This window comes from Accipiter gentilis, chromosome 5 (assembly GCF_929443795.1).
Source record: "Accipiter gentilis chromosome 5, bAccGen1.1, whole genome shotgun sequence".
Taxonomy (NCBI): domain Eukaryota; kingdom Metazoa; phylum Chordata; class Aves; order Accipitriformes; family Accipitridae; genus Astur; species Astur gentilis.
The window spans coordinates 46,749,296-46,775,313 of NC_064884.1; the positions used below are offsets into that span (position 1 = coordinate 46,749,296).

Below are 26,018 nucleotides of genomic sequence, written 5' to 3' on the forward strand. Positions count from 1 at the left end.
CTCTTCAGCTAATCCCAGATTCTCTGTGGACAGTCACACTGCCTGTTTATCCTCTGTATCCAGATTCTGTTCTGCAGTGCTACCTCTTGCACCCTTGATCCCTGCCATGGGGAAGCAGAGACTTTGGGCTTTTAGTCTGTATGGCTGATACTGTTCTGCAACTGACTGATCTTACTGTCTCATCTTTGAGAGACCTTCCTTGTTCTCATTGACTTTCTTTGTTCCTTTTTGGTTTTTTTTTATACTAGATGTTCAACATGGTTTTTAGTGGTCGATACATCATACTGCTGATGGGACTGTTCTCCACTTACACAGGCCTCATCTACAATGACTGCTTCTCCAAGTCTCTTAATATGTTCGGTTCATCATGGAGCGTGCGGCCGATGTTCTCAAAAGGCAATTGGTCGTGAGTAAATAGTTGGTAGCTAAAGAGTGACAGTGATAAGCAGGTGACTTATCCTTCCCCATTGTCCTCCTACTCAGGAAAACAAAAACTTCTGAACTCACTCTCAAGTAGAATTGGAAGAAGGATGTAAATGTGATATCTATCAAGTTTCAAGCCAGCTTTTTTTTTTTCCCCCAGAGAACTTGTGAAGATGCAGTTTAGCACCTTTCTCCTCATAGACATAGTAAGACTCCTGTCCCCTGCATCTTTCTTCCTTGTGACACTGAGTAACAGATCAAGAAACAGGTTTATTTTTCATTTGGGAAAATCTCTAGGACCACACAGGAATCTTAAAGTTCTTTCAATTTTAGATATTCCTTGTTCTCACAAGGGAATAATGTTGTTAGTTTTTACAGAAGGAGGACAGTGTTGCTTGTGTTAATGTTTGTATACTCTACTTATACCCAAACAGAGATGCCTTGCTAGAGAATACTCCTCTGCTTCAGCTGAACCCTGCTATTCCAGGGGTGTTCGGTGGTCCTTATCCCTTTGGCATTGACCCGGTAAGAGCTTTTCCTTTGCTGTCCTTTAAGAACATCCTCTGTGTCAACTGAAAGAAAAGTGCCTGTCCAGTTCACTCTGAAACATTTCCATAGCCCAGCCATTCCCTTGGCAAACTCTTTATCAATGTTGGAAATACTCCTGAACGATAAAATTAATTCAGTTCCTACTGAGATGCTAGATTCAGGACAGAGAGACTTGTTCTCGGGTCCATTAAAGGCTTCTTTCTCACCCTTTCTGACCTGCAGCGTTTTAATCAAATCTGGTTAGACTTGCAAATCACTTTATGAAGTTACTTTTTTACCTTGGAGAAAAGTTATTTGTCTCTTTTCTATTCTGTCTTGGAAATGTAAGTTTCCAAGTAATCCTGTCATTTCATATCTGCCTACATCAATAACACTGCTCCTAACGCTGCTTAAAAAATTTTATACAAAGCTTACTTGTGTTCCACCATAAAGAGGAAGTGCATAAAAACAGAACTATGTGTAATTGTTCATTTAAATGGATAATCTTTTTTTTTTCCTGTCAAGGATCCAGCTCCCTTTTTCCTCCAACTTTTGCCTACCATAAAAACAAGCAAGGTTTGATTCCTTCTCTGATGGTGGGATCTGTTGCTGTAAGATGGTGTTCATAGCAGAAAAGGTTGCCTGCTCACTTTCCCAAAAGATATCCATGTGACAAACAAACACATCTTTAAAAAAACCCTGCTCTTACAGCCTAATATTTCCTGGATGGTTAAGACCATTTAGCTTAAAGTGAACATTTTCATTCTCCTCTGTTTTTCTTTTACTCAGTGTTTGGCTGACTCAGTGTTGTTTTTTTCACAGATTTGGAATATTGCCAGCAATAAGCTGGCCTTCCTCAATTCATTTAAGATGAAAATGTCTGTGATTCTTGGCATTATCCACATGCTCTTTGGTGTCACATTGAGTCTTCTCAACCATATGTAAGTACTTTGCTCTATTTTTCTCATGGCGGGGAGAGATTTCTTTGGGTGTAATGTGTGTATCAGTTTAAGATGCAGGAGCCTATCAGACTTTAACCTTCTGATTGAAGGATGCAATACAGTTGTTTCTGTCAGCATATGTAGAACTATGCATGTCAAGTGGTTACTGTGTTTAAGTCCTAGCTATTGCTGAAATGCTGAGCCCCTGCAATTTTGTTCCAAAGACACTCTTCACATTCTCAATAAAAGTTTTTGCCCTACATATGCCTAATGCTAACCAAATGTAATATTAAACTCTCCTTTTTTTTCCTCTAGCTATTTTAAGAAGCCACTGAACATATACCTTGGATTTATTCCAGAAATTATTTTCATGTCATCTCTGTTTGGATACCTTGTTATTCTCATTTTCTACAAATGGACAGCCTATGATGCTCACACATCAAAGGATGCACCAAGCCTTTTAATACATTTTATCAACATGTTTCTGTTCTCCTATAGTGATACCAGTAATAAGATGCTATATAAAGGGCAGGTGCGTGTTCTTGCTAGAATAAGATTAGAGATGCTTGATGATATTGGAGTCTTTCATTGACCTTATAATAATTGTGAAATCAAGTGTGAAACGTGTTTTCTCTGTGATAGAGGAAATGTGGCGTCATTTCCAAAGCCTGACACTATGTAATGTTAAAGAAGGAAGGAATAATCCCTGTACCAGGGATTTATATTGGTCTGAACATAAGTCGGCTGTGGCTCCAGAACATTTGGATCCAGATTAATAGTGGAAAGTGATTAGGAATATTGTACTGCATCTGCAATGAGGTGCCTCTAAGCTTAGCTAAGACACTAATGCCATTTCCTCCCAGCACTATCAGACATCTGCCAAATTCTCATTCCCTGCAGAATCTTCTGGATTTTTCCCTAATCTAAACCAGTATCAACATTACATGCTGATGGGGCAGCTGCAAGCAGGCATTAAGTACAGCACATCTTGTCGTTCCAGGAAGAGAGAGAGAGAGAAGTGTCCGTGTACTCTGGGAATTCAGTCATTCAGTGTTGCATAAGACTTCTTGCTAGGTTTTGTGTGTTTGTTTGAGCATGGACTGCCACTAAATCATCTGAGACTTGTTTCTTTTACAGCAAGGGCTCCAATGTTTCCTTGTGGTGGTGGCGTTACTGTGTGTGCCATGGATGCTGGTAGCTAAACCCTTGGTCCTTCGCCATCAGTATTTAAGGAGAAAGCACTTGGTGGGTGACTACCTTTATATTTTCAATATGAAAACAAATTATGGTTGAAAAGCTATGTTCTCCATCTTGATCTTGGATACATAGGTTCACACTGCATTGTGACCTGTAAAATGTTTTTGCATGTTCCTAGGCATAAAAGCAGGTGTGTTTTACTGGAGACAAAGTATTGCCTGTCTGCTTCTCAGATCTGGATCCAGCATCAAACCTGCTTTTAAAAATGCTTTATGTTGGTAATGATAAAAACAATGTATCTGGCTTGGGCTTTGTCAACTGGTTTAGGAACACTGTCTTACTGGTTGCTGGATGCACTTCTGTGCCTTTGCTAGGCTGACAATGTAAAAGCAAAGATGTAAGCTTAATTGGCTGGCAGATTTATCAGCTGTCTTTGTTAAAGCAGTTTGGAGGGTAAAAAGTAACAATTAAAAGGAAAAAAATAGACTTACGCGGTCATTAAGTGAGAGGTTGTCTTCTGGGGTAATCTCTAGGTTTCCAACTGTACTGTAAAGTGTCTTTATATAAAATGCAGGAACCTGGCACACGTGCACTGAGGATACTTGAAAATTCTCCCTGCATGTTTGGCAGACAGGTTTTAGGATGTTAAGTGAGTCAAAGATCAGTTCAGTTAAAGACACTCCCTCTCCCTTCTCTGACCATCTCTCATCCTCCCATGTCCCCTCCATTCATCCCCCTTTCTCTTTTGTTTTCTTCTTCCTCCCTTTCTTTTCTTCCATTCACTATCAGGAAGGGCAACCCGCGGAGGCCCAAGTCAGCACAGTCCCGAACGAGCAGGCACTAGAGGCAGCAGCGGCTGCAACAGTGAGTGGATTTAAAAATCACCTGATGGATTTAAAGATGGGAGTTGGCTTTCTATCTAATTATCGAGAGAGCATGGAATGTATCTGAATTTCATAAGTGAATGACAACTGCACCTTTAGGGTGAAAAACACTTTTCTCTTGGAAAGAGCAAAGTTCAGCAAAATTGATACATTCTGGAAGAACTACCAGGCTGAAGGATAATAGTTATGTGTGCTGAATGCAGAGACACTTCTTTGCAGGAGTGCTGCTGAAATCAAAACCTGCAGAGCAGCACAGGAATACCTTGCTACCACATCCCCCCAGGTTAAGTTCCCCTTTTTTCCTTTTCTTGCATATATGTTTAAGGTAGATTAGGATTCTTCTCAGTGAAGCATTTCTGTTTGCATTATGTGTTCCCGAACATCATGTATATGTGATGGCCTCCCAACAACTTCATATCAGTAATTACTGGATTTTTGACACCTGTGCCCTTGTAGACACTTTGACTTGAAACTCTTATAAAATGGTTGTGCACAAATAAGCCTCTCAGCAGCAGTTGTTTCTACTTATTTGTGTCTAAACCTATAGACAGGCCTTTACTGCCAAAGCTTTCTGGCGAAGATTGCAGCAGCTCCTAGAACTTGGTCCCTTCCCCAGTATCGCATATTTCAACTTGATTTTAGTTGTGAATGCTGCCTGTCTAACTAGGAAGCGTAAATCTCACGAACTGTGTAAAGCACGTTTTACACTCCACATGTCGAAGGTACTCTGAGGCACTTTTTAGCTGTTCGCCAGTGTTTCTATCATGTCATTTTAAATAGCCTCATGGAAATGTGAGAAATTAAAATGGATCTTTTGTGCATAATCCATCCAGCGTATTAAGTGCATCTCAATACAAGAAGCAGCGAGGGAAGGTCTTTGTATGAGGTGTGTTTAGAAGTATAAAGTAAATGGTTAGAGCTTTTGGAGCCATGTTTATCTTGGATAGTTTACAGAGAATGGATACAAGTTGAGTGCAAGGGAAAATCTGTGAAAGTACAAATTCACACAGGCTAGAAATACATAAATAGAATACTGATACTAGTCATCAGTAACTTGTAATGTTTCAAAGATGCTGAAAATCCTAATAAAAGCATTGTCTTACTTATAAATTTATTATAATTTTTTTTTTCATTTTATTTCTATTTTCCAAGCATAAATGTCTACCTAATTTGTTTTTAGAAACCTGACAAGGTCTTTAATCACATCTGGCATTTTGGGCAAATTTATAGTTCAGCCTAAAATAAAAGTAGGCTTCTAAGAACAAATCAGTTAAAAGAACATCAAGCAGCCATTCTGCTGGTATGCCAGAGCCATACACTGTGAAAGCAGACAGGTCATGGGATCTTAAGCCTCCTTTGTTTGCATAGTCATCCCTCAACTTCTGAAGTCTTCATGTGCCAAGTTAGCCTGTTCACATTCCATGTCACAGATGACCCTAGTACAGTGCTAAAGCTGAATGCAGGGCTTTTCTTTCCATTTGTGGCATTTCAGTTTGCCTCTCTAGGTGGGTCAGATTCACAGGTCTTAATTTGTAGTCCCTCGGATCAGTCATGAGCATTTTCTGTCTTTGGAATATCTGGAGGGAGATAGAAATCCTGCTGTACAGTGCACAGTGCTGCTTGCTGAACAGAAATCCAAAGATAGTGATGTGCACGTTAAGCCTTCTTTGTCCAATATGCATTTATGATGCATAAAAGCTCTGCTTGAGGGCACTGTCAGATGATCATCAGGTTTGTTCATCCTTTCTCGGTGGTAAGATGGTATGGAGGAGAAAGCCTGCTGTAAATCAGATGTTAACTGTGCAATGATTACAGTTGTCAAGTGAGAAGAGCTGATTCTTTCGAAGTTCCAACTCAGTTTGTGGATTATTCATTTCTGTTTGGAGTGCAATGGAGTTGTGGCTGAGAGTCAGATGTTCAATGTCAGAATAAATGTCTATAAAAGGGACTGTTTGCACAACGTAGAATTTCCAAGTAAGGGAAAGTCTGCTTTCCTATGTGTGGTGTTAGTATGCCTAACACTGGTGGGAAGCAAGTTTGCATACGTGTATTTGTGTCAGTCTATTCTGCTTTGAGTTGCCACTATGTGACTTATTTCATTTACAACAGCAGTGGTGTTTCAGTGCTTGTTCAACAGCTGCTGGGCAAAACGTTGGTCTGTTGCACGTCAGTGCCAGCAAATGTCCTCTTGAGAGATGTCCCTTTTATTTTGCTTAGGCTTGCAATTACTTTGTAGAAATGTATCAAGTATTCATTCAGACAGACTTTTTTTCTCCACCCCTAGCAGGAATCAGCATCTTTCCCATCCAAGCTGGGAAATAGAATTGTACAGCTGGCTTAACCTGGGTCTTAATACTTTGTTTTCTTCTGTGAGCTGCTGCTGCACACGGAGTCATAAGAAACATGCACTCTTGCAGTAAAACACAAACAACACTTTTCTCTTTCTTTTTCTGCATGTGTTAGGGAACGCACAACTTCGGTGGGATCCGGGTGGGCAATGGACCAACTGAGGAGGATGCTGAGATCATTCAACATGACCAGCTATCTACCCATTCCGAGGAGGGGGAAGAGGTAAGCAGCACCTGACCATCCTCCCTCTCAGGGCAATGTACTTGGTAGCAGAAAGTGCTAGTGTTTTGACTGTATTTGCTGATTTCCAAGCTGTTTAAATAGCAACATTTTCAGTGAAGTGTTTTCATAGCAGTTTTCATACAGACTATCTCTTTGCCATTCCCAGGACTCCAGAAAAAGCAGTATAATTTGCATATAAAGGGAAATGTGGCTCTGTTTGTCCCCATCACAAAGAACCATTATCTTAGAGGCTACACAGTGAGAGCTGCACAGCACTCCCAGATGGCATACACAGCTTACACTCCGCTGAAGTGCAGGGCATTTGTGCTACTTGCTTCTTCAGTGTCAGCAAAAATCCAGGGGCTGTATTTCTGCAGCAGTGAAATCTTGTTTCTATATTAATTTTGACTGTTGCGGGTAATATTAATTGCTTTGCCTTACCTGGTAGAGAAGAAAAAGGAGTTGATCTTGCATAGTTTGAGAGTATTCTGATGCCTCTTAACTATTCTTCAGCGGTATATTGCCTCTCTAGTGCATGTGATGTGTTACCACTTTACTGTGTCATGTTTAGGAGGGAATTATTAAATGTGTTCGTGTAATGTGATTGAGACACCGCACTAAATGTAAACTTATGTTTTCAAGCCTACAGAGGATGAGGTGGTAAGACTACAGCCAGCTTTGCATTCATGTGTATCTGGACCATTTCCCGTTGGTGTAAAACACATGCTGAAGTAAACATGTTATGTCACAACATCTTGTTTTCCAAAAGATCTAGCTATTTACATGTTACAGGCCATTTTTAATTCTTCATATGTACATGCCCATTAACAGACCTTTAATTACTTCATCTATACAGCTTGTTTGTCTTATCCCTTGTCTGCAGATCTTTCTTAGTTTACCTGGAAAGCTGTTAAAGCTAGAAGTCTGAAACTGAAAAGTTTTTGCTTTTAAACTTCTGAAGAAGTCTCGTTTGCCTCATGTTGTGTCTTTGGTAATTCTGCACTGTAACAAACTTTGTAAAGATATTTTTTTCCCAAACTGTCTTTAAGGATGACACTGGTTGTTGCCAGTCAGCAAATACAGCAAAACCAGTCCAGTTTCATACAGTCCAACAACTTAACTAACCAGTATCTTTCTGTAAAGGAGAAGCTCTGTTATGAGAAACTGCTCATTCATAAACACTTGTAACAAGTATTAGTATTAAAGAAATGGGTTTTTAGGAATACTCATGCAGGATTAATTGTAGGTTTCAGTGCTATCAGGTAACCAATTGTGTTACAAAAAATATAAATGCCATGGAATTAGAGTAGCTTCACAACAGTGATGCTGTTGTAAATTGTGCTGAAAGTGATTTTGCTTAGAGATCTATTATGCATAGGCCCATCTGGAATTGAGGAGGGCACAGAAGCAGTGTGCTGGTGTACCTGTTAATTCTATGTACCACTAAACCTGTGAAAAATGTGTAAAACTACAAATACTGTGCCATAGCAATCCTGCTGATTCTCCCGCTCCCTAGCATAGTGGTAACTCTCCAGCAGTTGCACATGGCTGTAAATTGTCATTGTTTATCACATTCCATTTACTGCACACTGACTTGTCATGTGTGCTGGGAGATGGTATGGTTCACTAGGGCAGGCTTTATTAAAGAACTTTGCAGTTCACATTCTGTGGAGAAAGAATTAGTCTTTTGACAGTTAATTTAACTTAATTGTTTGAAATATTTATTGCTCTGGATATACCAGGGGAGAAATAAGAATATAAATAGCTTTCTGTGCATGCTTAGAGCATTAGTCACTTGATGTATTTAAAACATCATGTTCACTTAACTTAAATATGAGCAGTTTCTGAAGCATGGATTAAATCCAAAATGCAGGGAATGCATTCCCAAGCTGCAAAATAAGAAACTGTCCTACATGGCAGACTTCCTTATAAGTTCTTTTATTATTTTAGAAAATTACCAAGACACAGAGACTTTGGCAGTGAATGGTGCATAGGTGTGACTTTTTCAAGATTGCTTTATGCATTATTTTTGCTTTCAAGGGCAAGTTCGTATCTTGCAAAATGCTCTTGTTGATCCTGTAGCAAAGGTACATACACAGTATCAACTTGGAATACTGTCTCCTTTTTTGTAGAGGTACATACAGTTTACTGGTGAATTCGTATGAGTACCATCTTGTTGCTGAACAGTCTTTTCCTGGAAAAGTCCATGGCTGAATTTGAAATATCTTACTTTCATATGCTAGAATGTGAAAACAATATTCAAGCTGCAGCAGTGAACTATAATTCTGCAAAACCTAGCAAGACAAGAGAATTCATTTTTCATTTATAAAACTGACATCCTAAACCAGGAGAAGACAGTATCAGTGTCTAACTTCAAACATAATATCCTTGGTAATAGCACCAGGTAGTGTGCTTGTTTTCCCCAGTTGGCCAACCCTTGCTGCTTGCAAGGCTCGCAGCTCTCTTCATTTTCTGTGTTCTCTTTCTAGTTCGACTTTGGTGATACTGTGGTGTACCAGGCTATCCACACCATTGAATATTGCCTGGGGTGCATTTCAAACACTGCATCCTACTTGAGGCTCTGGGCTCTCAGCTTAGCCCATGCACGTGAGTATTCCTTATGGAACTGAGATTTGGATCCATGTGTCTGATCACCCTGGGCAGGCAGTAGGTGAAAGGCAGGAATACAGGTAGCCTCTCAGAGCTCAACTGTCAAGCACTGCTGGAAAAGGACAGAGCTGTGTGTGCATTAGCTGGGAGTAATTAAGTCTAAACACCAGTGTCTACTTGCATAGGGTGCTGCTAAAAGGGAGGGATAGAGTTGAAAGCACTGAATAAAGCAAAGAGCTGCTGAGCAAGGACTCTGCCCTGCTCTGTGTGCAACAGTTGGAGACAATGTCCTGGCTTACTTGGCTGCAAAAGGTGTTCCTCTTAAGTTTCCCACCCCATTGTAGTGGGAGTTTGCTTGACTTTAGTTTTTGCTTTATCAGTAAACTGTAACAACCCTCCATTCTTGCTGAATGCTCTGAAATGAGTCCCCTTCTCCCCTTTCTCCTGGCAGAGCTCTCGGAGGTGCTCTGGACCATGGTGATCCACATTGGCCTCAGCGTGAGGAGTCTGGGTGGAGGCTTTGGCCTCTTCTTCATATTTGCTGCTTTTGCTACCCTGACAGTAGCAATTCTCCTGGTCATGGAGGGGCTGTCTGCTTTCCTCCATGCTCTTCGCTTGCACTGGTGAGTTACTGGAACATGCAGAAACTTCAAAGCTCTTCATAGCAAGAAAATTGATGTCACCTGGACTATGCAGAAATGCCATCTTCTAGAAAATTATATTGACCCTTACACAGGAAAGCTAAGGCTGTTAAAATTGGGGTAGTGGATACTATTGAGCCAGGATCAGCAATGTTCAGAAGTGCCAGAGTACCACAAATCTAGCTAAACATCTAAATGTCCTACAGCAGATGTGCTCTAACAGCAGAAAGTCTTTAAAAGGGTCAGATTTCAGTCTTGTTTCTAGTGATACACCACTCTCTCCTGACCCTATGCATACATCTTGCTTAGAAATTGTGGAGAGTGATCTCTGCTTAAAAATAAATTAGACTAAAGCTTTGTGAACAGTGGGATGGGAAGGTTGTGCTAGATGGATGAGTGTGCTTGTGGCTTTCAGTAGGATTTGCTTGTTCTGTCTTTTGGTCTTTTGCCTGGTTCTAATGTTTGTTTTCCTTAATGTGCAATAGCTACTGACTGCAGTTTCCTTCATGTGGTCTTGTTCATCTTCGTAAGACCTTGCACTAAACAGCGGCAGTTTTGCCCATCTGCCCTTTGGAGTGCTGTGGAATGGTAGCTATTTCTTGCTGTTCTTGCTTATTAGCAGATGCTTTTGTAGCCCCTTTCCTGTGATTATTAAGCTCCTGTGTATGCAGGCAGCCAGTAAACAAGAAGGAATTACTCACTAGAGCGCTCATCACTTTCTCCGCACCAAAGTGCGGAAAGTATTCAAGAGCTTTCTCTAATCCGTATTTAAGAGTGCTCATTGTTCCACTTCAGATTCTGTGGTTAGTGCACTGGTGGGATCAAAGGAGCAATGTGGGAATGGGTTTTGCTTGCCTCAGGTTCTCTTCAGCCTAAAGTGTAGGAGAGTATGTCTGTGCCTGTGTAGAGTTCAGGTCTCTGCCATCTCTTAAGGTAGCTTGCTTCTTGCTAGGTCAGAAGACCAAAGTGAAGTCCCATGAAGTTCACATGGAATATTCTGTCTTGCTTAAATGGAAGAAAAGGTTGTGAGCACTTTTTAAAAGTAGTTCTGTAAGTGAAAAGGAAGCCAGTGCCTTTTAAAAAAAAAAAAAAAAAAGGAAAGAAAGAAAATCAGCCTTCTTGCAGTTTTGTCCTGCTTCTGGAGAAGGAAAACTTTGTTCTTTTGCCCTGCGTTGGCAGCCTGTGGGGGTGCAGGCTGGAGTGTCCTGGAGTGCCTGGGTCTTTGTATCTCAAGCGAGTTGAGCTTCACCCAGGGGCTCAGAGCTGTAGCCATCTTGTGCTGAGGGAGCCCGTGGGGGGGCAGCTGCTGAAAATGGCTGCTGGATGGCGCTTCTGTTTTTCCTGGCATCCAGCCTAGAAATCTTCATACCAGTCACTTGAGAACTTCTTGCTGACTGGCTGGTGTTTCCGCATCCTCATCCTGCTGTCGCTGTACTACACCATTGCATCAGTGTGAAAGAAGGAGCTCTGCAAGACCTGCCTGGTATTATTGCTAGCAGTCCAAGAAGAGCAGAGAGTAAGCAGTACTCTATCTCTGTATGTGGTGGTTTTGATCTGCAATTGCTTGTGAATTAGCGGATTTTAAGTCTTGCTTCACTGGACTGCAGTGCTGCATGGCACGTTTCTGAACAATAGCAGATGAACAGTTCTGAACAGCTTTTCTTCTTGGCAGGCTCTGTGTTTTCTTTTTTACCCAAAGGGATAGTTTAAGATAAGAAAGCATGTTTTTCTGGAGACACCTGTCTTGTGTTAATAACCACAAACTGCACCTACGGATACCACTCACAGAGCACCTGGAACAAGTGTGAACTGGAGGCTGCAGTTCAGCCAAGAGGTGGCTTTTCACATTGCCAGACTGTCTCTAAAGGGTGGTGAAAAAATTGTCTGGAAATGTGTCAAGGCAAGATGCATGTCACTGAAACGGCAAGCGAACAGAGAAACCCAGCTGGGCAATAGCAATAAGCACATGGATCACTGTCACCATGCAGACCAGTACAGAGCATTTGCTGGGAAGCTGCAGAACTGAAGCTCTTAATGAAGTCATATTTTCCCTAAACATATGTTTCAAACTTGTAAGACTTTAATACACATACCCTAAGAGAAAATCTGTTCAATCTTAGAGCCTGAAAAGCAAGTTTAAGGCAATATTTCAGACTCCAATTAATCTGCTGAAATTATTTTGGGTTTGTTGGATTTTTTGTTATCACAGTGGAGAGGAAGGCACCTGCAGTTGTTCAAAAGAACATACTGTTAACATTCCTTTTTGCTTCTGAATGTGAAATCAGGATGTTTCCAATGGTAGGTGTTCCCTTTTTAGAAGGGGGGCAGGGGGATGTCAAATACAGCTGTCCTGGGAGGAGCAGATCAGATTTTCTGGCTGTGGGAGAAGAGTCACCTATCAGGAATTCTGAAGGTGTGGGTTGTTCAGCCTTCCCGGAAAGGAGGAGGAATTCAGTATGTGTCTTACTGGTGGGGCAAAAAAGCACAGATTGTTCCATGTGCTCTGCCCATCAGTCCCAAATTAAGATTTGTTTTGTGCTTTTTCAGAAAGTATGCATTCTTTCAGCAGGCTGGGTTTTTCTGGCGCATTCTGGGGTGGAGAAAGCACTCTTTGAGTGCTGCCAAGATGCAGGCATGTGTATTGGAGGTCTGCTGGAGCTCAGTAGCTGTCTGAGCTATACCCCCACATTGTGGTGTTAACTCCTTTTACTGTAACATCACTGTTCTGAAATACTTTACTTTTCTATTTGCTTTTCAGTAATGTAGTTTGACATGAATGTTTAGATTAAAGTAGCTTACCTTTTTTTAAGCTAGTCAGCTCTTCTAATATGAGCAAACATAGACTTTGCCCAAAAGGAGTAGTTCATAACTGAATTCAAAGTAGGGTCCCAACATCATGGGTTGATGCAGGAATACAGTTTCAGTGGAGGTGTCTTCCTGTGTAAAGCAGTATTTTAGGCTCAGTTTTAGGCCTGATTTGGAACCAGAAGCTATGTCCCTGGACTATGTCCCAACACCAGGCCACAGCTAGAAAGAAAGGATAGCACTAGGCATAATACAGAGTAAATCAGGTTAATTCAGATCAGTGAAGAGTGGGGTTTATTTTGCTGTGTAGGAGAGAAGTTGGTGTTAAATTAGCATCGTGATGTAGGGGCTTCAGTTCCAGAATTCAGAGCAGTCAAACCACATTGTTCAGGCTTGGCTCTGGTTACCCAAGAGTCTCTCAGCCAGTCTCCCATCCCTCAGTCCATGTCCATCAGTGTGGAGAGCATGGGTCCTGGCAATACGTGACTATAGGTTTGGCAAACACTGAGAACTGTGTTTGTCTGCTCTTGCTAAAGGTTTCAGTCTGTTCTCTCCCTCAGGTGTAGCATCAGTAGCTTCCCTGGCAGGTGTGTGCACTTCACCATGGCCATACTTGAGGCGGACACAAACGTGATTTTTCTTTATCATGAGTTGCCTGAGCTGTTTGCCACTAGTCCATAAACATCCCCAGAATGAGCTCAGACCCTTGGAGGCAGTGAAATGGATCTGAAGCAGTGCTTTCAGCCGTGCAGCATTAGAAGCTCATGTGATGTCTGTTTTGTTCTGAATGGCAAACTTGGAGGTCTGCGCAGGGACACCAAAATAGATTTCAAACACAACAAATGTAGTCAATCTGACAACTGTGTGCAATAAATAAAAATCGGTAATTATGTGGCACTTTGTGGACGGCTGTTCTCGGTTGTAAACTGAGAATGGACAGGCAGACCCTCCTCTGCCCAGGCAGAGCTCCTGGCCCGCTGCCACTCAAGGGGGAGTGCTGCTTTCCGAGAGACGTGGGTGTGCCAGAGTTGCATCCCGCTCGTGATCCAGCTCCCCACCCGTCCTGCCAGAATTTTATTTTTCTTTGTAAAGGTCATGAGCCAGAGCTTGTCTGTAGTGCGACCATAAAAGCACGCTACTGCTCTAAAAGGCAGTCTCCTGTAAGCGCAGGACATAATGACCCATGGTGCCCCATACGAAACTGCTGTCCTTTTTGGGAAAAAGTAACTGCAACAACCTCTACACAAACGCCCCCATTGCTTTCTGACTGTAAGGTGCGCTGTAGGCTGCCCTCTTCAAGGTGCACTCTGAATCACAGCTGACCCCAGGCATTGGCACACACCTTTAAGAATACAAACACCAAGCAGAAATTTGCACTTGTACTAAATGAAAGTTAGGGTTCCTGTTCAACAACTGACTCTGCCGTTGCTTCTCATGGGACTGCAAGCTGCGTAGTTTTCCATACAGTGTGGGTACTCTATGACTCAGGTTGGAAAATCCACATAACTACAGTCCAACAAACACTTGAGCTAATTATTAATACAACAAAGCTGAGAGTGGATTTTCTTTAATGCTGACTGCCAGAAAGCTTTCTAGTCTGTTGTGCAGTGCTAACTGTCTAGTGAATTCTTCTGCAGAACTTGATCACTGATGGGAGACATGCAGTGCAAAGTTTAGCAATAGAGCTGGTACATGACAGCCAGCAATCCTGGAAAACAGCAGTGTCTCATACTAAAAAAAGGACCTTGGATTCTGGGTGTTCCTGTAGACAATTGCAGAAAAAAACACACAGAACATTTAAGCCATGATTGTTTGGTTAACTAAACTTTTTCACTAGTTCCCTAACCTTACAACAGCTTCTCCTCGAGCTTCAGGCATCCAGTTGTGGCCAGTTGTAACTGAGTGTGTCCAAAAGGAGCTTTCAGATGTCGGAGCCAGCTGGAACAGTTAATCATCAGGGTTAAAATTTCATTTACAGTGGGTTGGTTCTGTGTGACTCAGATACCCAACCCTCTGCTGCTTTATTTCCCTTTGCTTACAGAATAGTTACTTAGTCACAGGATACTTATGGAGATTATCAGGGTTCCTGAAAAACTGGAGCATGTTGGCAAGGAGCCCTTCCTCCCACACGGAAAATCCTGCTCATCCTAGGGATTCCTCTGCAGGGAAGTCTGTGTATCTGCACGAACAGGCAGCAGAAGAGATGAGCAGAAAGCTGTTTTTCTGAACATTTCCCTCCTGAGCGCTGTTGGGAAATCACTTTTTGCCAGCTGAAATACCAGCAGCTCTGAAGCTTACTGTGGTTCCTGATTTAGAAGAAAATAATTTAAGTCTGCCTTTTTGTTCTTCATAAAAATACTTCTGAATTGTGTTAAATTGCTCTATGATTTGCTGTCACTTGATTCCTACAGAGACTTCGTTCTTTTAGTGGATCACGCAATGGAAAGTGTTTCTCATGAGGCTCATGAAACACTGTGCTTGTTTTTACTCTGAATCATGGGATTATTTTTTTCTTTCCCTATTTGGCTGTTGCTGACCATTGGGCAGTTCTCTAGAATAAATCTTTTTTTAAACTGAGTTTATTAGGGGAAGCAGGCAAACAAGTCTAAGTTAATGTTCAGCTGGAGACAACAGGCACATCTCTAGCTCAGCTGAAGTAGTCATGTGGGTATAAACCAAATATGCTGAAGTAAATAAATAGAAGTAGCTGATGGAGAAAGTCTGAGCACAGCATCACGCGGTTGAGGTTTGTTCTAACTGAAATGTGAACTTTAGTAATGACATCTTATAGGAAATGCTCTGTGCTCCTAGGTGCTTCTAAGTGATACCATGGTTAGGGAGTTCATCCTATTTTTGTTGCCCTTTTATTGCCTTTGGGGGTGGGATCGAAGTACCTAGACACTTCTCCTCTGCTCTGCTCCAGAAACATCAAACAAAAATGTGGGGTTTGTGCCAAAAGATATGCTACATAATACCACTTTTTCTCTTTAGAGTCAATAATCATACTTTTAATGGAGTTCTTGCTAACTCATATCTGAGAGCTGCCTTTTTAAATGAGCAATCGCTCTTCCCTCTCTTGCAGGATTGAGTTCCAGAACAAGTTCTACACTGGCACTGGATTCAAGTTTCTCCCTTTCTCCTTTGATACCATCCGTGAGGGGAGGTTTGACGATTAAAGATCCCTCCACTCAACCAGTGTTAAACGTCGTGTGTTTATGGTTAGCCCTCTCCTGCGTGTCTGAGTTGCATGTAATTCTCCCGTAGTGAAAATAACTTATTGCAGCACCCTTGAGTGTTACTGTGGCGTTTCAAAGCCAAGAGCTTTGACATTCTTGGGTAATGAGTGACACTGGATCAAAGAAACTTTTCGTTCCTTAAGTTTACCACTGAAGATACCACATGCATGAAGTGTCAGAGTTTGGTGTATAATAGTGTACTTCTTGTGTTGTGAATTCCCTGGCAGGCTTATCAGGGCAGCGTGAGAGAAATGCAGCTATGGCTGAGTGGGCATACAAGCACGTGGAGAAAAGGCCTAACAACTTCAGCTTGCACAAAGCTTGCTGCTTAGGAAGAGATTTTTTTAAAGAAAGTTTTACATGTGGATCCTACGTGTCTCTGCCTCTGATTAAACAAATTATGAGCAGTGGGCAGTTGACAATCCAGGGCGTGCTTCTTCTACCTCCAGGGCTTCCACCTGTGCCACGTTTTAATTGACAAAAGCAATGTCTCATCCCATGCAGGGATTCAGCTCTTTGAGCTCTGGCTGGGGCTTGGGGAGCTGATATGAAGGGGTAGAACTCAGCCTCAGCTAAGTGTATGGTGGCTCTCCGTTTGCTCTAGTGACGGGGAAATACCTTGTCCTTGCAAGAGACCTTGTCTTCCCTGGAGAAAACATGCTTCTTTAACTGCGCACCTGCACACTCGTATCCCAGGCAAAGCCCTATGTCCAGCAGCAAAGGCCTGTTCCACCTCTTGTTTCTGGAGGCGGTGGTGGGAACAGGGGGGGTCGGGGCAGCGGGCTCTGCTGCCTTGCTGTGACCTGTGGCGAGATGGAGGAGGGACAAGCTGCAGTTCAAACTGTTATCTCAGGTACTGACCACTAGCAATGGAACTTCCTGCATTTCTTGTTTAAAGACGAAGCCTGAGGCTGCAAAGCCCTAGAGGTGCATCCAGATAATGCCCGTGCAGACTTGGCATCGGTGGAGGCAGCTTTTGCAAAGGTGGAGGTACTAGTGACATATGTTGTCATGTATGCTCGGGGTCTTGGGAGCCCTTTAAGGGAGAACTGAGGCCGAGTCTTGCCAAAATAGTCCCATGGCAGTGGAGTCTCAGTGGTGTTTTGCTGCACTAGCTGTTGCTTTTTCTCCAGTACCAGATGTGAATAATTTCTTGCCCTCCTCAACTTGATGTAGCTGTAGGAGCAGTGGGGTGTGGATATGTGTTAGTGCTGTGTCTGTCATGTTTAATTCTCACAGCGGATCTGAAGTATTTGTGTATGAACAGATTAGAACAATAATGAGAATCATTGTAACCTGGAATTGAGGAGGCAATGCCACACAGTGCAGGGCTGTTTAAAATTATGCGAGAAAGGTGCGTGTGCACTGCACATTGTAACGGGTGTGTGCACGGAGCACAGGGATCCTTGTGCTGCACGTGGGCAGCTTCTGGGTAATCGTGGTGTTTACAGGTATGCCCAGCTGTATGTTTACAATGGTGTTTGCAGACAAAAGACGAAGTCAAAATGTGTCTATGCGTGGAGCAGTGACACCAGTCCTGCTGTCTGGGTGAAATGCATTGCAGTCACTGTAAAAATTAAACTAACTGCACAACAAGTGGTGTGGCCTCTTTTCTGCTTTGCCTGTGCTCTCCGAAGGCGGCTCCCCAGCACCCCTGTCTGACACTGGGCAGAGCTGCGAAAGCTGCCTGGGGGGGGCTGAGACCTTCAGCTTTCCTGCCCTGGGCTCCTGTCACCTTGATGGCCAGTACGATGGGGTGGGCAGAGCTGGTTTGTAAAATGAGACCAGCATGACCATGCCTGGGCTGAAATGTCTCTGCGCTTATCAAGCCCTGGCTGATGTCCTGAGTGAAGGCCAAACAGGGCCACCGAGCAGGGGCTGTTTTTGTCCTGGAGCCTCCTCCCTGCCTAGATAAACTTGTTAGCTGAGTGGAACGTAGTTACACAGGAGGAAAAACTAAGGCTTGATCAAACCTGGGTGTTGTAGATGCCCTTTGGTGGGGACTGGGGCAAAGACGCTCTGCCTGCTCGAGGCTGCTGCCCCATTCCTGGCCCCCCCAAGCCATGGGGCATCCCCCATGGGAACCTGCTCCCCATCTCAGGAGGGACGTGTTTACTCAGGCCTTTCCTGAGGGCCTGGAGCTGCCTGAGGGGATTTTTCCACATGCCCGGAAGGGAGGTTTCTGTGGGGGTTTGGCAATTGTTTTTGAGGCTGTTGCAGCCCAGTGTGTTTCCCGTCTCCTAAGGTCTCGGGGAGGGCGAGGAGCTGGTCTGTGCTGTCCCTGCAGCCGCAGGATGCCTGCCCCTTGTCCTCCGCACCCCTCAAAAGAGGAGACCGATTCATTGCTGTTGCCAGTGCCAGCTGTGTCCAGGGGATCTTCTCCCCTTTCACCCGTTCCCCTGCTCTCTTGCACCACTCCCATGTGCAATCACAGCATTTCTGCCTGTTTCCATGGCCCTGCTTGGCTGATTTCACAGCTCAAGGGCCATGTGGGCAGCCCTTGCTGCTGGCTGGCAGGACAGGAGCCCCCGGCCCCCTCCATGGCCTGTGCTGGAGAGACTGGGGGGAGCCTCGGCTCCGCTGTGGAGCAATCCTGAGCTTGTCCTTCCCTTCTGCACCAAAGGAGGTGGCACGGCGGTCCCTTGCAGCCAGTCCTGGGAAGCGCCCACGAAGCCCTCCTGGAGCCAAAACAGACCCTGCACAACCTGGGCGAGACCCTGCACAACCTGGAGGGATTCACGTTTGTGCCCCCCAGCAGCTCTGTGCGGAGGCCTGGCAGCCCTGCGGGACCTCTCCCAGCCGCCGTTGTTCGCCGTTTCCCCGGCTGGGGCCGCGCTGGCCCCCGCTCTGCCTGCCCCGGCGCTGCCCTGAGCCCCCCCGTCCCCCGGCTCAGGCAGCCCTGCCCGTACGTTCTCCGCCTCGGCTGATGCAGAACACCGAGGGTGCAAAACAGCCGCCGGGTGCGATGGCCGCGGGCGTGCGCTGCGGCCGGGGTGCAGCCTCCCCCCGGGGTTCTCCCCCGGCTCCCCGGGGGTCTGCGCCCACCCACCCGCCTCCCGCGGCAGCAAGGCCTGGGCCCCTCGAGGTGCGGAGCCGCCGCCTGCCTGCGCCCCGGGGCGAGGGGGCAGCCGCTGTGGGCCGGGTCCCGCGTCCCGGGCTGCTCCGGCCGCTGCTGGGGGCGGCCGGGCCGCGCCCCCGCCCCGGGGCACCGGCCGGGGCCCGGGAGGCCGGCGGAGCCCCGCTGCCCGGTCTCGCAGCGCTCCCTACAGGCCGGAGCGGGCCGGGCCCGGCCCGGCGGCTGCGGGGGCCCAGCGCGGCTGAACCGGCCGCGGTGGGCGCAGCCCCGGGAGCGGGGGGTCTCGGACAATCCCGGGAGCCCGGAGCCGGGCAGCGCCGCTCCCGCGGGCTGGTGGATGCTCCGGGACCGCCGCGGGCGCGGAGCCGTCGCGGGTGGAAAACGGGATATGAAAACTGCGCGGAGCCACCGGTGCCAGCCCCGGCGCTGCCCGATACCTGCGCCCCGCCCCGCCAAGCCCCGGCGGCTCCTGCTCCCGGCGGGGCGGTCCCGCTGTCCCAGGCGGGAGCTGCAGCCCCGGCCCCGCCGGGCCCAGCCCGGGCACCCAGAGCGGACGGCGAAGGGGCCGCGGTGCTCCCGGTGCGCAGGCAGCGCCTGCCCGTCCCGGCTGCCGGGACCAGCCCCCGCCCGCTGTCGCCCTGCCTGCTGCATCGCCGCCCGGTAAGGTCCCTGTGACTCCGCCGCTCCGAGGGTCCGGGACCCGCCCGCGGAACCAGCCCCAGCCCCGCTCCCGGTACCGGCTCGTCCCCGCCCACCGCCGCTTCCGCCCCGGCAGGCCCCGCCCACCCATCGGCGGCCGGCGGCGCGGATTGGCGGAGCGCCGCGGCGCTGGGGCCGGGAGCGGCGATGGCGGCGCGGCCGGGACCGGGACCGGGACCGGCGCTGGGGCTGGCGCTGGCGCTGCTGCTGCTGCCGCCGCCGCCGGGGCTGGCGGGCGCGGGGGACGCGCGGCAGGAGGCGGCGGTGCGGGCGCTGGCGCGGCGCCTGCTGGGCCCGCGGGCCGCCGCCGTGGAGCTGTCGGTGGAGGCGGCGCTGGCGGCGGGCGGGCCCGACACCTACCGGCTGCGCTCGCCGCCCGGCGCCGCCGTGGCCGTGGTCGTGACGGGGTCCAGCGGCGTGGCGGCGGCCGCCGGCCTGTACCGCTACCTGCGCGACTTCTGCGGCTGCCACCTCTCCTGGTCCGGGGCGCAGCTCCGCCTGCCCGACCCGCTGCCGCGGCTGCGGGCCGAGATCCGCGCCTCCGCCCCCGGCAGGTAACGGGGCGGTGGGGACCCGCGGGGGCCGGGCCGGGCGCGGGGCCGGGCGCTGCTCACGCCTCGTTAGCCCGGGACAAGGCGCCCTTACGTAACGGGAACGGGGCCGGAGAACGGGGCCGGGAACGGGGCAGGGAACGGGGCGGGGGGGCCCAGCCCGCAGCCTCCCGCCCGCTCCCCCCCCCCACCAGGTACCGCTACTACCAGAACGCCTGCACCCAGAGCTACTCCTACGCCTGGTGGGACTGGGCGCGCTGGGAGCGGGAGATCGACTGGATGGCGCTCAGCGGCATCAACCTGGCGCCGGCCTACGCGGGGCAGGAGGCGGCCTGGCAGCGGGTTGAGTATCGGGGACGGCGGGACCGGGCAGGGCAGCGGGGCGGCCGCGGGGCCGGCTGAGCCTCCGCCGCCCCGCGCAGGTGTACCGCTCTCTGGGGCTGAACCAGTCGGAGATCGACGGGTACTTCACGGGGCCGGCGTTCCTGGCCTGGAACCGAATGGGGAACCTTCACGGCTGGGCAGGGCCGCTGCCACCGGCCTGGCACCTCAAACAGCTTTACCTGCAGGTACCGGGGGCACCGGGGCTGCCCACCCACCCGCCCAGGGCAGACCCGTGCGACCCCCTGCCCTGGTCCTCCAGGCTGACACCGCGCTCACGGAGGCTTGGGGGCCGCCGCTCCTTTCCCCCAGCTCCAGCAGCACCCAGGGGCCCCTTGCGGGGAGGTGGGGGCTCCTCTCCCCCTGCTCCCTCGCCCCTTCTCTCTTCCAGTATCGGATCGTGGAGAGGATGCGCTCGCTGGGGATGATCACGGTGCTGCCGGCCTTCGCAGGCCACGTGCCCCAGGGGGTTCTTCGGTAGGTGCAGACCCATGTGCTCACAGACCCCCCCAGGGCTGATCGGCCCTGGCCGCAGCTCCCTCCCTGGTGTCTCAGCCCTGGGCCCTTCCCAGGGTCCCGCTTCCAGCCTGCGCTGGCTACATCAGGTGCTCCTGGGGCCGACTCAGCTCGCGGCCCTCCTGTGCCCTTGCCAGCTTCCCCAGGAGGCTGCCCTGTCCCTGCTGGGGCACAACCGTCCTGTCCCGCTCCTGATCCCCCTCTCTGCCCTCCGGCACAGGGTCTTCCCGCATGTGAATGCAACTCGCCTTGGGGGCTGGAGCCACTTCGACTGCACCTACTCGTGTACCTACCTGCTGGACCCGGAGGACCCCATGTTCCAGGTGATCGGGACCCTCTTCCTGAAGGAGCTGATCAAGGAGTTTGGCACAGACCACATCTATAGCGCCGACACCTTCAACGAGATGACCCCTCTGTTCTCTGACCCTGCTTATCTCTCAAGGGTCAGCAATGCCGTCTTCAGGTCGATGACAGGAGGTGGGTCAGCATGCGGTGCCAGCCTGGTCACGGGGCTCTAGGTGGGGATAGCTGGAGGCCAGTGGGGAGGAGGCTGTGGGCCCCGTGCGAGCGCTGAGCTGCCTGCGCTTGGCAGACCTCGTTGGTGCCAGACCCTCAAAGCCCCCTCTAAGAGGGGCAGTTGGTGGCCCCGGGGTCTTGCGAGATGCCCACTGTGCCTACAGGGCCTGCCTGGAAGGGACCTCACTCTGTGTACTTCTGTCCCCAGCTGACCCCGAGGCACTGTGGCTGATGCAGGGCTGGCTCTTCCAGCACCAGCCAGACTTCTGGCAGCCGGCACAGGTGCGGGCCCTGCTGCACGGCGTGCCCCTTGGCAGGATGATCGTTCTCGACCTCTTTGCTGAGTCCAAGCCCGTCTACCAGTGGACGGAGTCCTTCTACGGGCAGCCTTTCATCTGGTGCATGCTGCACAACTTCGGGGGCAATCATGGCCTCTTTGGCACCGTGGAGGCCATCAACCACGGCCCCTTTGCAGCTCGCCGCTTCCCTAATTCCACCATGGTGGGCACCGGGCTGGTGCCGGAGGGCATTGAGCAGAACGACATGGTGTACGAGCTGATGAATGAGCTGGGCTGGCGCCAGGAGCCCCTCGACCTTCCCAGCTGGGTGACCCGCTACGCTGAGCGCCGCTATGGCGCCCCAAATGCCGCCGCAGCCAGTGCCTGGAGGCTCCTCCTCCGCAGCGTGTACAACTGCACCGGCGTCTGTGTCAACCACAACCGCAGCCCATTGGTGCGCCGGCCCTCCCTGCACATGGACACGGAGCTGTGGTACAACGCCAGCGACGTGTACGAGGCCTGGCGCCTGCTGCTGAGCGCCGGCGCGGAGCTGGGCTCCAGCCCCACCTTCCGCTACGACCTGGTGGATGTCACGCGGCAGGCGGCTCAGCAGCTGGTGAGCAACTACTACCTGAGCATCCGTCAGGCCTTCCAGAGCCACGCGCTGCCAGAGCTGCTGACGGCCGGCGGCGTGCTGGTCTACGACCTGCTGCCGGAGCTGGACAGCCTCCTCTCCAGCCACAGCCTCTTCCTGCTGGGCCGCTGGCTGGAGAGCGCTCGCGCCGTGGCCACCAGCGACCAGGAGGCCGAGCAGTACGAGCTGAATGCCCGGAACCAGGTGACGCTCTGGGGGCCCAGTGGGAACATCCTGGACTATGCCAACAAGCAGCTGGGGGGGCTGGTGCTGGACTACTACGGCGTGCGCTGGAGCCTCTTCGTCTCTGCCCTGGTGGAGAGCCTCAACTCCGGCAGCCCCTTCCACCAGGACCAGTTCAACCAGGCTGTCTTCCAGGTGGAGAGAGGCTTTGTCTACAACAAGAAGCGCTACCCGGCCGTGCCGGCTGGGGACACGCTGGAGATCTCCAGGAAGCTGTTCCTCAAATACTACCCCAGCGCTCTGCGGCACAGCCGGGCTGGGCTGGTGTGACTTCGGGCTGTGCCTCCGGAGCCTCCCCCAGGAGGGAGGGCAGAGACCCCGCGCCCTCCCGTGTCCAGGCTCCCACAGCTCCTGGCCAGACGGCTGCGTCCTGGCCATGCTGGAATGAAGGCGCAGAGCCTCGGTGACCCCCAGCCAGCCTGGACCCACCATTTCCCCTGCATGGGCAGGACATGCCCCGAGGGGGGCTGGCAGCCTGATGCGGGGGCAGGCTCTGCCTCAGGGACCCATCCTGTGCCACGCTCTGTTCTCAGCCTTGCCGGCCCTGCCTGGCTGCCCTGAGCCTGTCCCCGGGAAAGCTGGGCTGCCCCAGGTGTGAGCCCGGAGGCGAGGGCTCTGCTGCCCCAGTGTTCCCAGCTGGAAGCTCGGTGGGCACTGGGACTGCACAGAGGGACAGGGCACACGTGTCCCTGCCGCAGGGCCCTGGCTGATGGGGGCAGTGATGGTGGAGAAGCAGCCAGGGAGGTTGCAGCGGTGCGGGGGGCAGAGCAGCCCCTGCCCCCAGGGAAGCAGGGAACTGGCCTCACCCCTGGTGGGGTCCTGGGCCTCCCTGTGCCTGGTGCTCCCCACCCCATGGGCACAGCCCTGGTCACGCTTGGTGGCTGTTGTATCAAAAGAGACTTTGCGGAGTTTTCTGCAGTGTTGCTGGGGCTGCGCTCCCCGGGACAGGGTTTTCTAGGCCTTTCCCCTGCAGCTGGGGCTCAGGCAGAGCCCAGCTGTGGTGCTGCCAGCCTGCGGAGCAATTAAAGGCCTGGCCGCTGAGCACTCTTTTCTCCCATCTGTGTCCATCTCCTCTCCCCAGCGCGGGACTTGTGCAAAATGGGGTGCAGAGGAGCGGTGCTTGGCCCCCAAGTCTCCATAGCAGGAAAAATGCACTGCCAGATGCGTGCTGGCAGCCGGGGTGCCTGACACAACACGGCACGGCTGGTGCTGGCCCTGGCTGGTGCCAGCCCCCGGGGCTGTGGCTCCCCTTGTGCCGCAGAGCCTCCTCCCGCGGGGGGGTCCTGGCTCCTCGGGGTCTTTATCGCAGCAGCTGCGCAAGCATCAAGGCGCAGGGAGGTGGGTGGAGGGGCCTTGAGATAAGACGGCAGACACAACACCCGTGGTGTGGGGCGGGGGGACCCCGTCCTCCCAGCCTTCTTAAACAGCACGGTCCCCTTGGCCGGCACTGCCTGCTCATGGAGAAAACTACGGTGCTGATCACAGGCTGCTCTTCGGGCATCGGCCTGGGGCTGGCTGCACGCCTGGCGGCCGACTCCGCTCGCAGGTTCAAAGGTAAAGGGGTAACGCTGCGCCGGGGGGGGGACCGGCACCCCTGGGGGTCTCCCGGGCTGGGCCAGGCAGCACTTCGTCAAGGACAGCTGGTGCCTGGGGGTGGGCTGGGGCCGGTGCTGGCCGAGCAGCTTGGCAGTACGACTGCCCTGCTTTCTCCCCCAGTATACGCCACCATGCGTGACCTGGCCAAGGGTGAGCGGCTGCTGGAGCGCCTTGGGGGCTGCTGCCCTGACACACTGGAGGTCCTGCAGCTCGATGTCACTGACCCATGCTCGCTGGCAGCTGCTGCACAGCAGGTGCAGGGGCAGCGGCTGGATGTGCTGGGTATGGCTCTTCCCGGTGCCCCCACTATCTCCGCGGTGGCTGGGGGACCTCTCTGGGGTTGCCAGCCCTCCCCAGGGTACTGGGAGCAGATGCCAAATCATGGGAGGTGCCCGCAGTCCTGGGGCTAGGATGGGACGTGTTCAGCAGGGCAGGGGTGCAGGAGCTGGGTTTGGGGGTGCCAAGAGTCACTGGCCCATCCATAGGGAAGGACCCCCATGTTCTTGTCTTCTGGCACCTCGACAGTGCCAGGGAGTGCGAGGGGGGCTCTGGTGCCTGGCTCACCGGTGCTGTGCCCAGCAGTCTGCAATGCGGGGGTGGGACTGATGGGCCCCCTGGAGACCTGCTCCGACCAAGCCATGAAGACCATCTTCGACGTGAACCTCTTTGGGGCCATCCGCACCATCCAGGCATTCCTGCCCGCCATGAAGCGCCGCAGGGCCGGGCGGATCATCGTCTCCAGCAGCATCGGGGGGCTGCAAGGTGGGACCTGGCCCTGCTGCAGCAGGAACCCCGGCACCCTGTAGCACGGGGAGCCGCAAGGAAGGGACCCAGTGCTCAGGGTGCGGCTCTTCCCCAGGGCTGCCCTTCAACTCCGTGTACTGCGCCAGCAAGTTTGCTGTGGAGGGGCTGTGCGAGAGCCTGGCCATCGTCCTCTGGCCCTTCAACATCCAGTGAGTACCGGCAGCGCCGCAGGGGGCTGCCCTCCTGCCCACCAGGCACCGGGATGGAGGGATGCCGGGATGGGGGGTACCGTGGTGGCTCACGCGCTGAGAGCTGCCGCCCCGCTCCCTCCCGCAGCCTGACACTGGTGGAGTGTGGACCCGTCAACACCAGCTTCCTGGCCAACCTGCAGCACCCGGACCCCGAGGGCAGCGAGCTGCAGGGCCTGGACGCCGAGACGCGTGGCCTCTACCACCGGTACCTGCGGCACTGCCAGAGCCTCTTCCACGACGCGGCCCAGGAGGTGGAAGAGGTCCTGCAGGTCAGTCCCTGTGGGATGGGGGTAAGGGGCTCCGAGAGGGGTCCGTGCCCGGGGGGTGGCCATGGGGCCGTGCCGGGGACGAGTCTGACCCCTCTGCGGTGCCAGGTGTTCGTGGAGGCCATCCGGACCCCCTGCCCTCCCCTGCGCTGCGTCACCACCCAGCTCTTCGCCCCGCTGTCGCGCCTGCGGCTGGACAGCCCCGACGGCTCCGCGTACGTCCGGGCCATGCACGACTTCGTGTTCGGCCGCGGCGAGGCCGGCGGGGACCAGCCCTGAGCAGAGCTGCCGTGGGCCCGGGGGAGCCGCGCTCCGGCGCGGACCCCCCCGGCCCCAGCCCTGCGGTGCCCCGCCGGGGGGGGGGGGGTCTCGGTCCCACCGTGTCGCCAATAAAGCCCTTTGCAGTCGCCCGGCTCCCGGCTCCGTCGCTC

At 51.2% G+C, this 26,018-nt stretch overlaps 3 protein-coding genes across 11 annotated transcripts in view; all 3 read left to right on the plus strand.

Moving 5' to 3' along the window:
* ATP6V0A1 (ATPase H+ transporting V0 subunit a1) overlaps window positions 1-17,432 on the plus strand; it is a 30,530-nt gene extending 13,098 nt beyond the window's left edge. For 2 of the 7 annotated variants that reach the window (XM_049799305.1, XM_049799308.1), the window contains exons 13-23: window positions 249-406; window positions 858-948; window positions 1,774-1,892; window positions 2,208-2,424; window positions 3,030-3,137; window positions 3,879-3,953; window positions 6,437-6,544; window positions 7,187-7,204; window positions 9,034-9,151; window positions 9,606-9,777; window positions 15,683-17,432. In XM_049799305.1, the coding sequence (XP_049655262.1) occupies window positions 249-406; window positions 858-948; window positions 1,774-1,892; window positions 2,208-2,424; window positions 3,030-3,137; window positions 3,879-3,953; window positions 6,437-6,544; window positions 7,187-7,204; window positions 9,034-9,151; window positions 9,606-9,777; window positions 15,683-15,776 (1,278 nt within the window). In that variant the 3' untranslated portion in view covers window positions 15,777-17,432. The remainder of the gene's footprint in view (window positions 1-248; window positions 407-857; window positions 949-1,773; window positions 1,893-2,207; window positions 2,425-3,029; window positions 3,138-3,878; window positions 3,954-6,436; window positions 6,545-7,186; window positions 7,205-9,033; window positions 9,152-9,605; window positions 9,778-15,682) is intronic. The other 5 variants (XM_049799309.1, XM_049799311.1, XM_049799310.1 and 2 more) reach the window with 3 other exon arrangements.
* Window positions 17,433-19,663: 2,231 nt separating this feature from the next.
* NAGLU (N-acetyl-alpha-glucosaminidase) lies at window positions 19,664-23,779 on the plus strand. Its single transcript, XM_049800670.1, has 6 exons — window positions 19,664-20,165; window positions 20,357-20,504; window positions 20,585-20,731; window positions 20,935-21,020; window positions 21,280-21,536; window positions 21,784-23,779. The coding sequence occupies exons 1-6, from the start codon at window positions 19,759-19,761 to the stop codon at window positions 22,998-23,000; spliced, it is 2,262 nt and encodes a 753-aa protein (XP_049656627.1). The 5' UTR covers window positions 19,664-19,758; the 3' UTR covers window positions 23,001-23,779.
* Window positions 23,780-23,892: 113 nt separating this feature from the next.
* On the plus strand, window positions 23,893-25,977 carry HSD17B1 (hydroxysteroid 17-beta dehydrogenase 1). Of its 3 annotated transcripts, XM_049800673.1 has the most exons (6): window positions 23,893-24,284; window positions 24,447-24,608; window positions 24,909-25,088; window positions 25,186-25,279; window positions 25,407-25,590; window positions 25,696-25,977. In XM_049800673.1, the coding sequence occupies exons 1-6, from the start codon at window positions 24,188-24,190 to the stop codon at window positions 25,864-25,866; spliced, it is 888 nt and encodes a 295-aa protein (XP_049656630.1). In that variant the 5' UTR covers window positions 23,893-24,187; the 3' UTR covers window positions 25,867-25,977. The 3 variants fall into 3 exon arrangements, with proteins under 3 accessions (XP_049656630.1, XP_049656628.1, XP_049656629.1); XM_049800671.1 differs by having other exon boundaries at window positions 24,906-25,088; window positions 25,407-25,977; XM_049800672.1 differs by having other exon boundaries at window positions 25,407-25,977.
* Window positions 25,978-26,018: the final 41 nt, after the last annotated feature.

Bases quoted from the DNA above. Each gene is read 5' to 3' on its own strand.
- HSD17B1 (XM_049800671.1), top strand. From the start codon at position 24,188: ATGGAGAAAACTACGGTGCTGATCACAGGCTGCTCTTCGGGCATCGGC. The intron at 24,609-24,905 runs GTATGGCTCTTC...TGCTGTGCCCAG, and splicing joins GCAGCGGCTGGATGTGCTGG to CAGTCTGCAATGCGGGGGTG. The intron at 25,280-25,406 runs GTGAGTACCGGC...TCCCTCCCGCAG, and splicing joins CTCTGGCCCTTCAACATCCA to CCTGACACTGGTGGAGTGTG.
- NAGLU (XM_049800670.1), top strand. From the start codon at position 19,759: ATGGCGGCGCGGCCGGGACCGGGACCGGGACCGGCGCTGGGGCTGGCG. The intron at 20,505-20,584 runs GTTGAGTATCGG...CGCCCCGCGCAG, and splicing joins AGGAGGCGGCCTGGCAGCGG to GTGTACCGCTCTCTGGGGCT. The intron at 21,537-21,783 runs GTGGGTCAGCAT...TTCTGTCCCCAG, and splicing joins CTTCAGGTCGATGACAGGAG to CTGACCCCGAGGCACTGTGG.